General features: G+C 44.8%; 1 protein-coding gene across 1 annotated transcript in view; it reads left to right on the top strand.

The window, feature by feature from the left end:
- Positions 1 to 13,777, top strand: part of SATB2 (SATB homeobox 2) — a 340,208-nt gene extending 326,431 nt beyond the window's left edge. The window contains exon 12 of the mRNA XM_086958615.1: positions 12,817 to 13,777. Within this exon, the coding sequence (XP_086814741.1) occupies positions 12,817 to 13,278 (462 nt within the window). The 3' untranslated portion in view covers positions 13,279 to 13,777. The remainder of the gene's footprint in view (positions 1 to 12,816) is intronic.
- The last annotated feature ends 801 nt before the right edge of the window (positions 13,778 to 14,578 follow it).

Below are 14,578 nucleotides of genomic sequence, written 5' to 3'. Positions count from 1 at the left end.
ATAGATACCTGGGTGGGAGGGCTCCATCTACTTGACATGCGCATGCATCATCTTTCCTAGATGGCTTAATTCTTGGCCCCTGCAGACAGGGTTTGGTTCTCTTGTATAATACTCAGGCTTCATGATCACCCCAATGCCCCCTTACCCTGAGGGATACAACATGGGGGAAGTGGAAGGAGGCACATTGACTACGGGGCATTCATCATGCAGTCCATAAGGGGGCATCATTGTGGTTCAATGAGGGTGTGGCTATTGCTGGGCGTCTGTTTACCTGGGCCCCCTGGGAGGATTGGGGATTAGGACGGGTGGGGACCTTTTGGATGGGGACTCCTTTTGTCCATTTGAGGGACTCAAATCAACGTTCCTGCTACCTCAATCACAACTCTGCCAGTGGCAATTGGGACACTGTCTTATGGGTCTTTTGGAGCAGCATCCTATCCATCTCCTCAACTCCTCAAACTTGGACTACCTCAGACTGTGGGGTTTATCAAGGGGGCTTGTCTCTAATCTGTACCAAATCCTCATTGACAGTGTCTATTCCCATGAAACACGTAACTCCTCTCGGTTCCGCTGGCAGGAACGACTGGGCGTGGAATATACAGACGTGGACCGGAAGGAGGTCTTAGACTACCATGACGGATTTCTTTGGGAAGAATGCCTGAAATTCTCCTGTTTCAAGGTTCTGTATAACTGGTGCTGGAGACCGTTCAAACTTTGCAGAGCCCAGCTAATACTGGTGGCTACCTGCTGGCACTGCACCTCTGCTGAGTGTTTCTTGTTTTATGGTCTAGTCCTGCTCTGGTCCCTTATTGGCGTTATGTGTGGCAGACCCTTCACTCCACTAGATACGGCCCCCTCCGGGACTCTTCCAAGATGGCTCTGTTACATGATTTTACAGATTTAGAGGACGACTCCACCCATTTGGCGAAGATGGCTGCCAACAGCCCTCATGGTGGCCAAAATATGTATCCTCTGTCATTGGCATTCTCCCCTCGTACCCACCCCACAGAAATGGTTCACGATTTTATTCTGGTTGTCCACAAATAGAGAGTCTATAAGCTGCATGCTCGTTTACATGTGTTTGAGGAGCTGTGGGAGCCCTTTTTACGTCAGGTAAGCTCACATTTTTGTACCCCTAGGAGGCACTCATCCCATCAGACCACCTAGAATTCTGAGCCACATGATCTCATTCTTCATTCTGTTGAGGAGCAGGGCTAGGCTGCCAGCTATGGGTCATTGGGATGATCCTGTTGGGTGTACTTACTCAGGAAGGTGGTCGGATTCACTGAGGTACTAGGATAGGTACATGGTGGGAGGGAAGGACAGCTATTGGGATCGGAATCTGTTGGGGCACGATTGTTGACAGACTTGATGGTGCTGCGACGATGGGCAGATGGGACGGCACTGGTTGACTGGAACAGGTTGACTGGCAGTCCTCCTTCGCATGACGGGGCGGGCACATTGCATAGTGCAGCACCCGATTTATTTGTTGTTATTTTTTTTGTTTGTTTTATATATCACAAACTCGACTGAGTATTTTACATGAGCACCGGTTGTATTACAGACCGACACAGTCATTCTGTTAGGTACAAGGAGACTAAGTGATTTCCCCAGAATCACTGGATGTTGAGCGTCACTGCTGAGACTCGAACCCGGTTCTACAGCTTTGAGGTCAACCACTCTAGCCATAAGCCACATTCTCTCCAGTCTCTTGCTAATTTGTATGCTCCTGTATATTTCTCTTTGGTTCCATTTTGTACTGTTATGTACTGCTCTTATGTACTGCTGCTCCCTCAATGATTTCTATTATGTATTAGTAGCTCTCAATGCGTTTAATTGAACATAAGTATTCCTCAGTACAGAACGGTTAGAGACCCCTGCATGATTAGGGTTATATTGGACAGGCTCATTTTGGTGGCAGTTCAACCTACACTACTTGTGTGGTCTCCAGTTTTCACAGTGACTTTCATTACTTTCTTCATGGTTTCTCCACTGGTTTACTCATTTGAGGCCTTCAAAATTGAACGATGCTCCAGCGTACCCTCTATTGATGCGTGCAGTGATGACACACTTGATTTCTCTGCTGGTTAAACTGAGTCCTGTGTACCCCAATATTCCTCTTGATCTCACCATGGCCCTATCATATTGTGAAACCCATCTAAGTCCATCTGATAGGATCACCCCAGGGTGTTTCATAGCGCAACAACCAGAATACAGGAAAGGTGTTTTGTTTAAGTTGCCACTTGACATGTGATCTATGTCATCAGGGCTACTATTTTTCAGTCTTGTATTTTCATTTAACAATCATGTTCATTGTGGAAGTTCTTGTCCTGGTTCACCTTGACTTAACTAATTGCTGTTAAGTTCTGGTCTGAAGTGGCTTTCATAAAGAGAAACTATACTGCAATCTGGTGTGCCTGGGGACCTAGAGTCATCTGGTGACCTGGGACGGAACATTAATGTTGGAAATTGCCCTTTTTGCATGGTTGTCCCCAAACTTTTTGCTTCTTCCTCCTTTATTTTTCCTGACCTCTGGTTGTTGGCTATAGGACTCTGGGCACTTTACCACTGCTGATCAGTGCTAGAGTGCATATGCTCTCTGTATATAAATTGTTATTGTGATTGGTTATCCATGATTAGCATATTTGTTTTACCAGTAGGTCCCTAATAAAGATCACTGATTGTGCCAGGGCTGGTGATTCAAATGGTACTAGTTTATTTAGATAAATATTGGCTATTTTTCTAAACTGATGAAAACTCCTTTTATAGTATGTTTACTGTGTTACTGTGTATATATGTACAAAAGCTTTACACATTGCCTCTTACGTTACCCTGACTGTTTGTGCAAAGCTACCAGGGGCGTTAGCAGGGTGACTCCCTTACACTGATTAGGTTAAGGGTCCCTACTTGGACGGGTAAAAAACACTGACAACTAGAGACGCCATTTCTAACAATCTGCCTACACCCAAATGACTGAAATTAACAGATAGATTTGTTTTCATGATGTTTGAGTTATCAGTATCACCTCACTTGTCACACAACCTCATTTCAAACCACACCACAACTGAGAACACATTTCGTATATCAAGAGGTTGCAGCCCTACCAACTTTAAAAAAATGTTTATAGTGTGAGGGGTAGGCGGGCCTTAGATGAGGCAGGACTTCATGCCCAGAACTGCCTGAGAGGCACTTCTACCCCCCACCAAGTGCCACCAAGTGTCTCCCACGCCCAAAAAAAACAAGAGCTTGCTGAGGCTACTGCCAATGTCTTGGGTGTTTTCAAAACCCTTGATGGTCATCGGCAACCTACTAATTGCAGGTGTTTCCAGCTCACGTTTCCTTCTACTGTGTGATATCGGCTCTTGACTGTGTGAACGGAGCCAATACCATGTGACATGTGGTGACACCTTGTTAGTTGGCTGGTCTAGAGCTGGAATAATAATGCTAGAGTCAGTATGTATGCATCATAGATGCCTTGAAAGGGTGTCAGGAAAGACTCCAATGATGCTCCTTGACTTTAAAGGTTCCACCCATACTTCGATGGAAGAGGAAACTGAAATCCCCAGAGGAGGGAAGTTTAAAAAAGAATTTGAAAGGGGAGGAGAGACGAACTCCAGGAGATGCAATATCACAGAACTCAAGTGACTTCAGTCAATAATAGTTAGGAAAAGGTTCTGGGTCAAACTTTAATATGGCAAAGCATTGTAGGAGAAATTGGAAGGACTGCAATGTACTGTGTAGGTGCAGAAGATTCTCATCCATCGGTCATCAAAAATCAAAAGGTATAGTTTAAAATTATGACTGCATAGGATTAACAAGAAATTGTAGTCTAATTAGCGGTTCATTTAATTTGCATGGCATCATGAGCAGGCAAGTTTTACAAAGTGAAGACAAATATCGACCTTGTAACTTGCAGTCAAGCTTCAATTTCAGGCACTTGCAGATAAGACGCAAGATTACTAATTGGACAAGAGCAATTCATTTAGTTTTCACAGAATGAACATCTACACCCGACAATTACTTCTCAAAGCGGCTACTCCCTTTATTGGCAAAGAATTATATGTTGTTCTATTGTAACAATCTATTCTTAGTGCTTAATTTGAGACAGTGGTTTCCGGTGCTCGACACTTGCACTTAATTGTCTATGGCTATTGTGACAGTCTGCCACAAGGTGACGCTGTCTGGGTAATTTAGAGATGACCCCAACAACAGTTAATTATTAATTCAATATATATTTATTTATTTTTATTTATTTGAGTTTTATATAGAGCTGGCTAGACCAAGGGGTATCAGAGCGCTTTACATGCAGATCTACAAAATTACTCCAGTTACAAGTTACATCAGGTAAAAGAAAACATATCAAGAGCATTGGAAGACGGACTATTCTCAGACATTCTCTTTCCCCTCAATTGAGAGGAAATATTGTGTGGGAGTCCAAATTGCCCCAGAGAAAGATAGATAGCTTGGATAGAAGTGGATACCCTTCTGAGCACGTCATTATACCCTTATAGCCTCAACCAGGCCCATTTTCACTAGTCATGCTTTCGCAACTTGCAAAAAAATAGTTGATAATTTGAAACTTTAGAATAATCAACAGGGTTTCTCAATGTGAAAATGCAAAAATCACCTGGATTCACCGTGGCACCTTCCCCTGGTCGCTTAGATAGGGTAAATGCACCTGCTGCAGAGAAAAGTGCTCAATTTACCGGTTCAGAACTAAATGATCCTGACTCAGGTCTTTATATTAAATCTTACCAAGGTTGATAAAATGAGGAGTAGGGAATTGGTCATGGCTAACAGTGTTTTTGCAAATAATTAAACAACAGGGGGTGGTGATGGACAGAGTTTCTGAATTAAGCAGAATACTCTCACCCAGTCAAGAGATCAGGGCTTAATCCAACACCGTTGTTTAGCTCACTGCACCATCCCAGCTACAGAACCTGGCTATATGCAAATTAGTCTGTCCCTGGCCCAGTGCATCATGGGAACAGGGCAAACCAAACTACCAAGCCAATTCTTTCACTGGGAAGGAAACAAGCTACCGGGGACCGGTTTCTGGCATTTCAGCCGTCTTCGGCCCGGCTTGCTTGAATCCTGATGGTGCAATGAGCAAGAGACTCACATCTGAGTATACCCTTCCACGCTTAGGGTGGACAAAATATTTAACAACAAGGGGTGGTGATGGACAGAGTTCTGAGCTGGGATGGTGCAGTGTGCTAAAAAACGGTGTTTGATTAAGCCCTGATCTCTTGACTGGGTGAGAGTATTCTGCTTAATTCAGAAACTCTGTCCATCACCACCCCCTGTTGTTTAATTATTTTGTCCACCATAAGCGTGGAAGGGTATACCCAGACGTGAGTCCCTTGCTCATTGCACCATCAGGATTCAAGCAAGCCGGGCCGAAGATGGCTGAAATGCCAGAAACCGGTCCCCGGTAGCTTGTTTCCTTCCCAGTGAAAGAATTGGCTTGGTAGTTTGGTTTGCCCTGTTCCCATGATACACTGGGCCAGGGACAGACTAATTTGCATATAGCCAGGTTCTGAGCTGGGATGGTGCAGTGAGCTAAAAAACGGTGTTGGATTAAGCCCTGATCTCTTGACTGGGTGAGAGTGTTCTGCTTAATTCAGAAACTCTGTCCATCACCACCCCCTGTTGTTTAATTATTTTGTCCACCATAAGCGTGGAAGGGTATACTCAGACGTGAGTCCCTTGCTCATTGCACCATCAGGATTCAAGCAAGCCGGGCCGAAGACGGCTGAAATGCCAGAAACCGGTCCCCGGTAGCTTGTTTCCTTCCCAGTGAAAGAATTGGCTTGGTAGTTTGGTTTGCCCTGTTCCCATGATACACTGGGCCAGGGACAGACTAATTTGCATATAGCCAGGTTCTGAGCTGGGATGGTGCAGTGAGCTAAAAAACGGTGTTGGATTAAGCCCTGATCTCTTGACTGGGTGAGAGTATTCTGCTTAATTCAGAAACTCTGTCCATCACCACCCCCTGTTGTTTAATTATTTTGTCCACCATAAGCGTGGAAGGGTATACTCAGACGTGAGTCCCTTGCTCATTGCACCATCAGGATTCAAGCAAGCCGGGCCGAAGACGGCTGAAATGCCAGAAACCGGTCCCCGGTAGCTTGTTTCCTTCCCAGTGAAAGAATTGGCTTGGTAGTTTGGTTTGCCCTGTTCCCATGATACACTGGGCCAGGGACAGACTAATTTGCATATAGCCAGGTTCTGAGCTGGGATGGTGCAGTGAGCTAAAAAACGGTGTTGGATTAAGCCCTGATCTCTTGACTGGGTGAGAGTATTCCGCTTAATTCAGAAACTCTGTCCATCACCACCCCCTGTTGTTTAATTATTTTGTCCACCATAAGCGTGGAAGGGTATACTCAGACGTGAGTCCCTTGCTCATTGCACCATCAGGATTCAAGCAAGCCGGGCCGAAGACGGCTGAAATGCCAGAAACCGGTCCCCGGTAGCTTGTTTCCTTCCCAGTGAAAGAATTGGCTTGGTAGTTTGGTTTGCCCTGTTCCCATGATACACTGGGCCAGGGACAGACTAATTTGCATATAGCCAGGTTCTGAGCTGGGATGGTGCAGTGAGCTAAAAAACGGTGTTGGATTAAGCCCTGATCTCTTGACTGGGTGAGAGTATTCTGCTTAATTCAGAAACTCTGTCCATCACCACCCCCTGTTGTTTAATTATTTTGTCCACCATAAGCGTGGAAGGGTATACTCAGACGTGAGTCCCTTGCTCATTGCACCATCAGGATTCAAGCAAGCCGGGCCGAAGACGGCTGAAATGCCAGAAACCGGTCCCCGGTAGCTTGTTTCCTTCCCAGTGAAAGAATTGGCTTGGTAGTTTGGTTTGCCCTGTTCCCATGATACACTGGGCCAGGGACAGACTCATTTGCATATAGCCAGGTTCTGAGCTGGGATGGTGCAGTGAGCTAAAAAACGGTGTTGGATTAAGCCCTGATCTCTTGACTGGGTGAGAGTATTCTGCTTAATTCAGAAACTCTGTCCATCACCACCCCCTGTTGTTTAATTATTTTGTCCACCATAAGCGTGGAAGGGTATACTCAGACGTGAGTCCCTTGCTCATTGCACCATCAGGATTCAAGCAAGCCGGGCCGAAGACGGCTGAAATGCCAGAAACCGGTCCCCGGTAGCTTGTTTCCTTCCCAGTGAAAGAATTGGCTTGGTAGTTTGGTTTGCCCTGTTCCCATGATACACTGGGCCAGGGACAGACTAATTTGCATATAGCCAGGTTCTGAGTTGGGATGGTGCAGTGAGCTAAAAAACGGTGTTGGATTAAGCCCTGATCTCTTGACTGGGTGAGAGTATTCTGCTTAATTCAGAAACTCTGTCCATCACCACCCCCTGTTGTTTAATTAACAGTGTTTTTGCAGCACCATTTATCTTCAAGACTGTGACAGCAGCAGTTATGCATTAAAACATGTTTATCAAACAGAACGGTAACAATCAAAAAGGACAGCAAGTGCAAGTAGTCACTAATGTTTGGAACACATTCCTGCATATTCAGAAATGCCAATGTGTCGCACTGCCAAAATCTAGAACAAGCACCGCAAACTATGGGCCTCACTTATGAGGCTGTGCGTCACTTTTACGCCACCGGTGCGTCACTTTTTGTGACGCACCAGTGGTGTGAAAAATGCGCCTTGTTGCGCCATATTTACAAAGTGACGCATCTAGGTAGATGCGTCACTTTGTAAACATCTGTGCCACATTATACCTGCGCCAGGTATAATGTACGCAGGGGGGGGGGGGCGTTTTGACGTAAGAAAGGGTCATGGAAGTGACGCAGTGAAATCTATAAGTTTTCACTGCGCCACTTCTAGGACACATATACATAAATTTCTTACGTCTACCTCACAGCAGGCGTAAGACTGACGCAGGCCCTTTCACAGTCACTTTTGTGACACACTCCAGCAATGAGTCACTTTTGCGCCATACAGATACGTCAGAAATACTGACGTATCTGTAACTCCTTGCGCCATGATGCGTCATATACTGATACGCGCTGATACTTTAAACCCAAGCCGTGAGGGGAATTCGTCACCATAGGGCGCCGGAGGCATTCAAATCCAGCCTGGCCCTCACGCAGCGCGGGACGCGCTGATACTTTAAACCCAAGCCGTGATGGAACGGCTGCCCACAGCACTTCTTTTTCGGCAGCCCTAGTCTCCCACAGCTCCATCGCCGCCGTGAGGGGAACGGCCAGCCCCTAACCGCGCCCGCAGCCCCGGAGCCTACAACTCCCAGGGGGCTGCACGAGGCGCTTGTGGATTTCGTCACCAGAGGGCGCCGGAGGCATTCAAAGCTGGCCCGGCCCTCACGCAATGCGGGACGCGCGCGGGCGGCGCCGGAAGAAGCACGGGACAAGGGCGGGCCGTCTTAGGCCGTCAGAGGCCGGAGGAGGCCGGGCTGGGCAACAATTGTTCTGTGGGAATTACTATCTGCCCCTGAACACTGTACTATATTACAAAGACTTGTACATTTTGTTTTTGGGGTAAGGTTTATTGGTATTTGTATACTTTTGCTTTTTGGTTGAGTTGAACCCCATACTGTGGAAGGAGTGCTGATAGGTGCCAACTATGGCAAGAAGACGAGCAAAACCACTGTTAGAAAATGCCTGTAACACTATAGATAGCTAGTTGGTAAAAGCTGTTAGTGTCCTCACAGAAAAAATTGATCGTACCAAGAGACGCCTTTCTATGGGGTCAAGCATCATGTTAGGCGATCAGGCTCATATAAGCGAAGTGCCTAGTCCAAATAATGAAGATATTCCGGATACTGGTTTAATTGAGGGTACTATTAATCTTGAAGATGAATACTCTCGCATCTCGAATATACCTAGGTTGTCTGCTGTGGGTATTTCCCCATATATTTCGCCCACTACCCCAAATAAAACCAAGGGACCAAAAAAAAAAATGTTAGGGCAGGGAAACCTGAAAGTAAAATAGGATAAAAGATCTCTTACCCGGGGGAACATGGTCACCACGAGATGCGTCATACTGTAAATATGACGCATCATTGGTGTCGCAAGGAGGGCGCAGTGAAAAGTAACGCATTGCCGTTTTCACGCAGCAATGCGTCACTTTTCATAAATGAGGCCCTATATGTTTAGTGTTAAATGTTGCAAGCCAGAGAAACAAGGTAGCGCTGTAATATGTAACAAAGCTCTAAGTAACCCAGCGGCCGAGCGCCAAAGGCTGAGGGCCTTGTAACACCAAGGACTGCGAAGTTTACATGTTATATGTCATATGTAGTAAAGGTGAAAAACTCCAATTTAAAAAAAAAACTGCTGTGAATTCACTAGCACCCGCATAAAACAAAACATTCTGATACCTTACGCCTCACACTTCTCTATGTCCCTTGACTCCCTCCATCTTCCCCAACTGCCTGCCTAGGCCCTGAACTCTGCCCCTCTGGGGCATTTGCTCCTAGGCCGGGTAAATTGCTTGTGCTGCAAGGCTTAGTTCATGCCACACATTAGGCAGCCCGAGTCAGACTGGGTAAAATTCCCCCAATACGCAATATGCACCGAGAAGCACAGTGCCACTGGGTGTGTTTTGGGCGCGGCACTCATGCCATCAGCGGCAATCGCGGTGGCTTGTGGGGTTTTTCTGCTTGGTAACAAATCTCACCCACTGTAGCAGGCGCGTAAACTCTTGTGACTTCGGCTGCGACAAGTTGCCTTTCGATACGGTGCGGTGGCGGTGAAGTGCTGCCACTAAAGGAATGAAGGGTCAAAAGAAGAAACCCGCTTCCGGTAAAAAGAAAACTGAAGCGCATTCCTCTGTGTGCAGCCTGCTGGCCTGTAAGGCACTGGTCTGTCATTTGTAAGGCGATGAGAATTGTGTTTTTCCTGCTCCCTTCCCCAGCAGTTCTGTGAAGCTTTATTTTCCAGCAGAATGTGTTTTTTCTCAGCCCTCATAAATACTGTATTCAGCCCAAGTTGCGGAGAACGTTTCCAGATATCATTATAACCCGCGCCTTTCTGATCCGGGGATGATTTTAAGTGGCACTTCCAAAGCCTTCAGGGCTTCAAAAGCGACATTCCCAGGTGGTGACAAGCCCAGGATTTTGAAATCAAAAGGTCGACTTCTAAATATGTTCAAAATGTTTTATATCCCTTCCCACAGCGTAGGCACCTTTTGATTTGTTAATAATTCATGCTTGTTTCTCAGATAAATAAGAGTGCGGCAGGCACGGCAAGGAGGTTTTCTAGGTGTGTGCATTTTCTTGGCGACTGAGGGATACAAAGTGCTAATGTCGAAGAAGCAGTACTACCTCATTTCTTCGAAAAAGAAAAACAAATCTTTTCTTGGAAATCATCCTTCCTCACAAGGCCTTGTTTGTATTTATCATACAATTTTTAGGTCAGTCATTATTTGCATAATGTGCTTCTTATCGTGGCTTTAGGCCTCATACATTGGCTTGTTATTGTGTCATTCATGTTTTTCTTATGCCCATTACAGCATGCAGCATGTGGCAGAAAGTCAGTCGACTTCAACTGTTGACTAACTTTACTGTGACTGACAGAAATCAGCCCTTTCACAAGGAGTACATCCACACAAAAAGTAGCTCCCTTAGGTGCCAGGGGTTACAATGTCCATGTGTCCTGTTTGTGAGCAAAATATTTTGCTTTAAACCGATTTCTTATTTTAGTTTGACGTGGGCCAGGCACCTTTTCCAACAATAAAGCTCTACAAAAATCATGTCAAACCGACAAAGCACCGAGAAAAGCAAAAGGGGCTGGTAGCCACCCTCAGGCCTAATGGCTCTGCCATTGCTTGTTAGACCAGGTGTTAGCAAACCCTTAACCTAAATAAAATGATATGCAGGCTATAGCTATAAAGACTTTTAGGCAGGCCTCTCCATCCATTGGTCTGTTATTAGGTCCTTGTCGTTTTTCTTACTCTCACTTTGGCTTACAGAATGGGGCAATGGGTCAGCCCACTTCAGCCATTACCATATCTTCACTGTAACAGATGGAATTATGCGCGCCCCATTTCCATCCGCTATATAAAGTCCTATCTGCCTTTCCGCAAAGCTGTGAAAACATGCCTCTTACCTCCGTTATAAGTTGTCTTATTTGTTATAAGTTGCGCAGTTCTCTGTTTTCAGCACCGGGACGCCCCTTTGATGGGGCAGCCGTGTGCTCTACAAATCATCATAACATGACATAACATTATGTCCTATCACAAGGAGTATACACATGCAAACCAATTCCCTTAAATTGCCAGGAACTACAACAGCAATTTGTGCTGTTTTAAAACTCTCAAAAATATGTTTGCTTTTAGCCAATGTTTTTTTGGGTTGACTAGAGTCTGCATCTTTCTTAGAAATAACGTTTTGCAAAAACCATGACAGAACAAGCACTGGGAGAGCCGAAAGGCTGGGGCCAATGTCAAACCTATTTACTTGTCATCAAACAGGTTTTGCCCTATTAGATACATATTGTTGGCAATTGCCACAGAACATCTTTTATATAGGGGTGACTGCCCTTCAAACCTAAACATAGTTGTCTTGTATTGCCTTAGGTATCTGTTCAGCACTAATACTGATTGAATAGCAAAACTAGACATGAGAGTTCAAAGGGGGGGAGGGAATAATCTGCTGATAATAACACAAATAATATTTTCGCCCAAATTACTTGTTACATAATGAGCACAATAGCAGATTTCAGTGGCCGGGTGTCCAATTTCTTTGCTTATGGTACTCCCTGAAAGCGTTCGCACAGGGGCATTAGATAGAAAATAGTTATTTCCACACACATGCCCTTCTTATGAGTGCCATGGAACATGGGCTGGCTGTTCCCCACCCCCTGAGTTACCAATACCAGTGGTTTTGTTAACTCCAAGATGGGGACATTTCGGCTCATTTTGAGTTGGACCCTCAGAGATCACTAAGAAATGCAGAATAATGGAGGAATCATTAATTGTGGGTCCAAATTCCCATGATAATTCTTCCTCATGTGCCCCTATAATTTCACTGGGAGATTTTGACTGTTTTCATCATCTGAAATCTCAGTGTGAAAGGGAAAACATTATAATTCCGAAGGGGCTGCTAACTGTTGTTACTGGCCACATTGGCATTAAGAGGCTTCTCGTAATGCAGACATACATTGTGTAAATCCTATTGCAAGAATATAGGCCGGTAGCTCTCTTCAGGTTAGATGCACTTTGGCTAATGCCCGTTAGGCTTCTGTACCTGAAGCCTAACCTTTCTTTAGCTGGAGGTTCCCTTTAATGTAATGTGTCTTTAGCAGAAGACTCACTCTCTGAAACTAACATCAAGTGGAGTGCACCTATACCTGTAGGTACCGTACGCTGAAACTGTTCCTATACCTTTAATAAAACTGATATCTATCCGGAGAGCGTTAATCTAACTAGTTGTTAGCTCTATAATCCCTTTAATTACCTTGTATTTATCTGCAGCCTCCGTAAAGAAAATAAGTAATAACTAGGAACCTATGACTTAATTACATCATTTATTATCTGTAGCCTTCCTCTTAATGAAACCCCTCTTTAGCTAGAGCCTATTGCTGATGAACCCCTTGTCTTGTTGGAGCTGGTATTTAGCGGAAATTGCTTCTAGATTCAGCTTTCTGAGCCGAAGCCTGTAGTTGATCATAAAAGTAATCTTTAGTTTTGGACCTCCTACAATAAATACATATATATTTTTTGGTTTAGTGGTAACTGATATTTTATTAAATGTGATGACCATTATTCTTAGGTGGATTAATTTTCCTTTGTTGGTAGACTCAAAATCTTTCCTTTTTTTTCTGAAGGTTCATCATCCACAACAGTCGCAGCCAGCCAAGGAGACCACACCGCCACGGGAAGAGGCACCACCCCAGCCAACGCCTGCCGATGACAGCCTCGCCAAAAAGCCCCGCTCCCGGACCAAGATCTCCCTGGAAGCTCTGGCCATCCTGCAGAGCTTTATCCATGATGTGGGCCTCTACCCAGACCAGGAAGCGATCCACACCCTGTCCGCTCAGTTGGACCTACCCAAGCATACCATCATCAAGTTCTTCCAGAACCAACGCTACCACGTCAAGCATCACGGTAAACTGAAAGAGCACCAAGGCACCGCTGTGGATGTGGCTGAGTACAAGGATGATGAACTGCTGATGGAGTCCGAGGAGAATGAGAGCGAAGAGGGCTCTGAGGAAATGTACTCGGTGGTACCCAGTGAGGAACACCCTGACAAAAGCCAGGCCACACCCTCTGAGGCCGACCAGAGATAACGCGACAGCAGTACTTTTGGGGCCAACCATGATTATTAATATTGTTTTTGTAAAAAAAAAAAGTCATTTTAGGGTAAGAAAGGAAGTCAATGTTTTTTAGGCGCACAAAAAGGCCAGTGGACTGTGGTGATTTATCACGGCTGGGCTGGATAATGCCTTGACAAAGACACAGAAGTGTTACTCTTGCATTTGACTAGGAAAAAACATACCCCCCTCGGGAAAATGCAGTTCTTTATTTTTCATCTTGCACTTACAGAGTGGACATTTAGTGAAAAAAGTCACAGACTGCAGAGACCTCTGGAACCAATGAAGGACGCCATATATATAGTACAATATGTATATATAAACGAGTATATATGACATATACTATATATAAATATGTAATTACACTTGCATGGATCAGAGACCTTTTTTCCGTCTCAAAGTACAGACTGTGAAACGAGTTCATTAAAAAACAAAAGAAATGCGGACTTGTGCAAACGTATTAAAAAACCACTTCAGGGTGAGTTGCTGTTTTGCCTTTTTCCTGATGGGCGGCCTGCACTCTCAGGGTGTGGTGACTTATTTTTGGATTCCTATTTATTTTCTATGTTTAGCCATGGTTATTTTTTTTTTTGTTAAATGGCTTCCTCTGTGGTGGCTGGATGGGTATAATTTTATGAGGTATGTATTTAAAAATGTCAACACTGCCAAAAAATTGACATCAAATTCAAAATTGAAAACTCAAGACGCTGTTAAGCTGTTGGTTTTCTTCAGCCCTGCCTTGGTTATCTTGCAGATTGGTGTAAGTCTGGGGCACTTCTTAAAACAGTCTTGCACAGTCCTGCACATATCTCAAATAAGTAGCACTTGCCATTTTATACCAAATTTTGCATAGAATATTGATACATTTTGCAGCGGCTCGAAGTCTGTATCTTTTTTTGCAGTGGAAATATAAGGCCTGTGCATTTTGAATATATTGTGCTCTTCTGGGGTGTCATTGTTTGACACTGCTGAATTTAGCGTTTTAACTCCACAGGATGCAACAAGCTTCGTGCAAGATACAGATACTGCAAACATTCCACGTGGTGTTCCTCCAGGACAAAAACTCATGTCAGAGCGCTGGACAAGTTGGTCCTTCAGGGCAAGGTCTGTGATTTCATCCCATGTCAAAAATAGAATCCCACCCCCGACAACATTGAAGCAAAAAAGGGGCATTCTTTGGTGGAAATCTGCAATTCTGCATCATTTGCAATAGGAGATGGTGGGGTCTGTGGATAAACACGTGTTGGTGTTTTTCTTTCCCGTGCACATTCTGGTG

The sequence above is a fragment of the Lissotriton vulgaris genome, chromosome 2_1 (genome assembly GCF_964263255.1).
Source record: "Lissotriton vulgaris chromosome 2_1, aLisVul1.2, whole genome shotgun sequence".
Lineage (NCBI taxonomy): Eukaryota > Metazoa > Chordata > Amphibia > Caudata > Salamandridae > Lissotriton > Lissotriton vulgaris.
The sequence above is the reverse complement of the archived record's forward strand: the minus strand, read 5'-3'. Positions and strand labels throughout refer to the sequence as shown.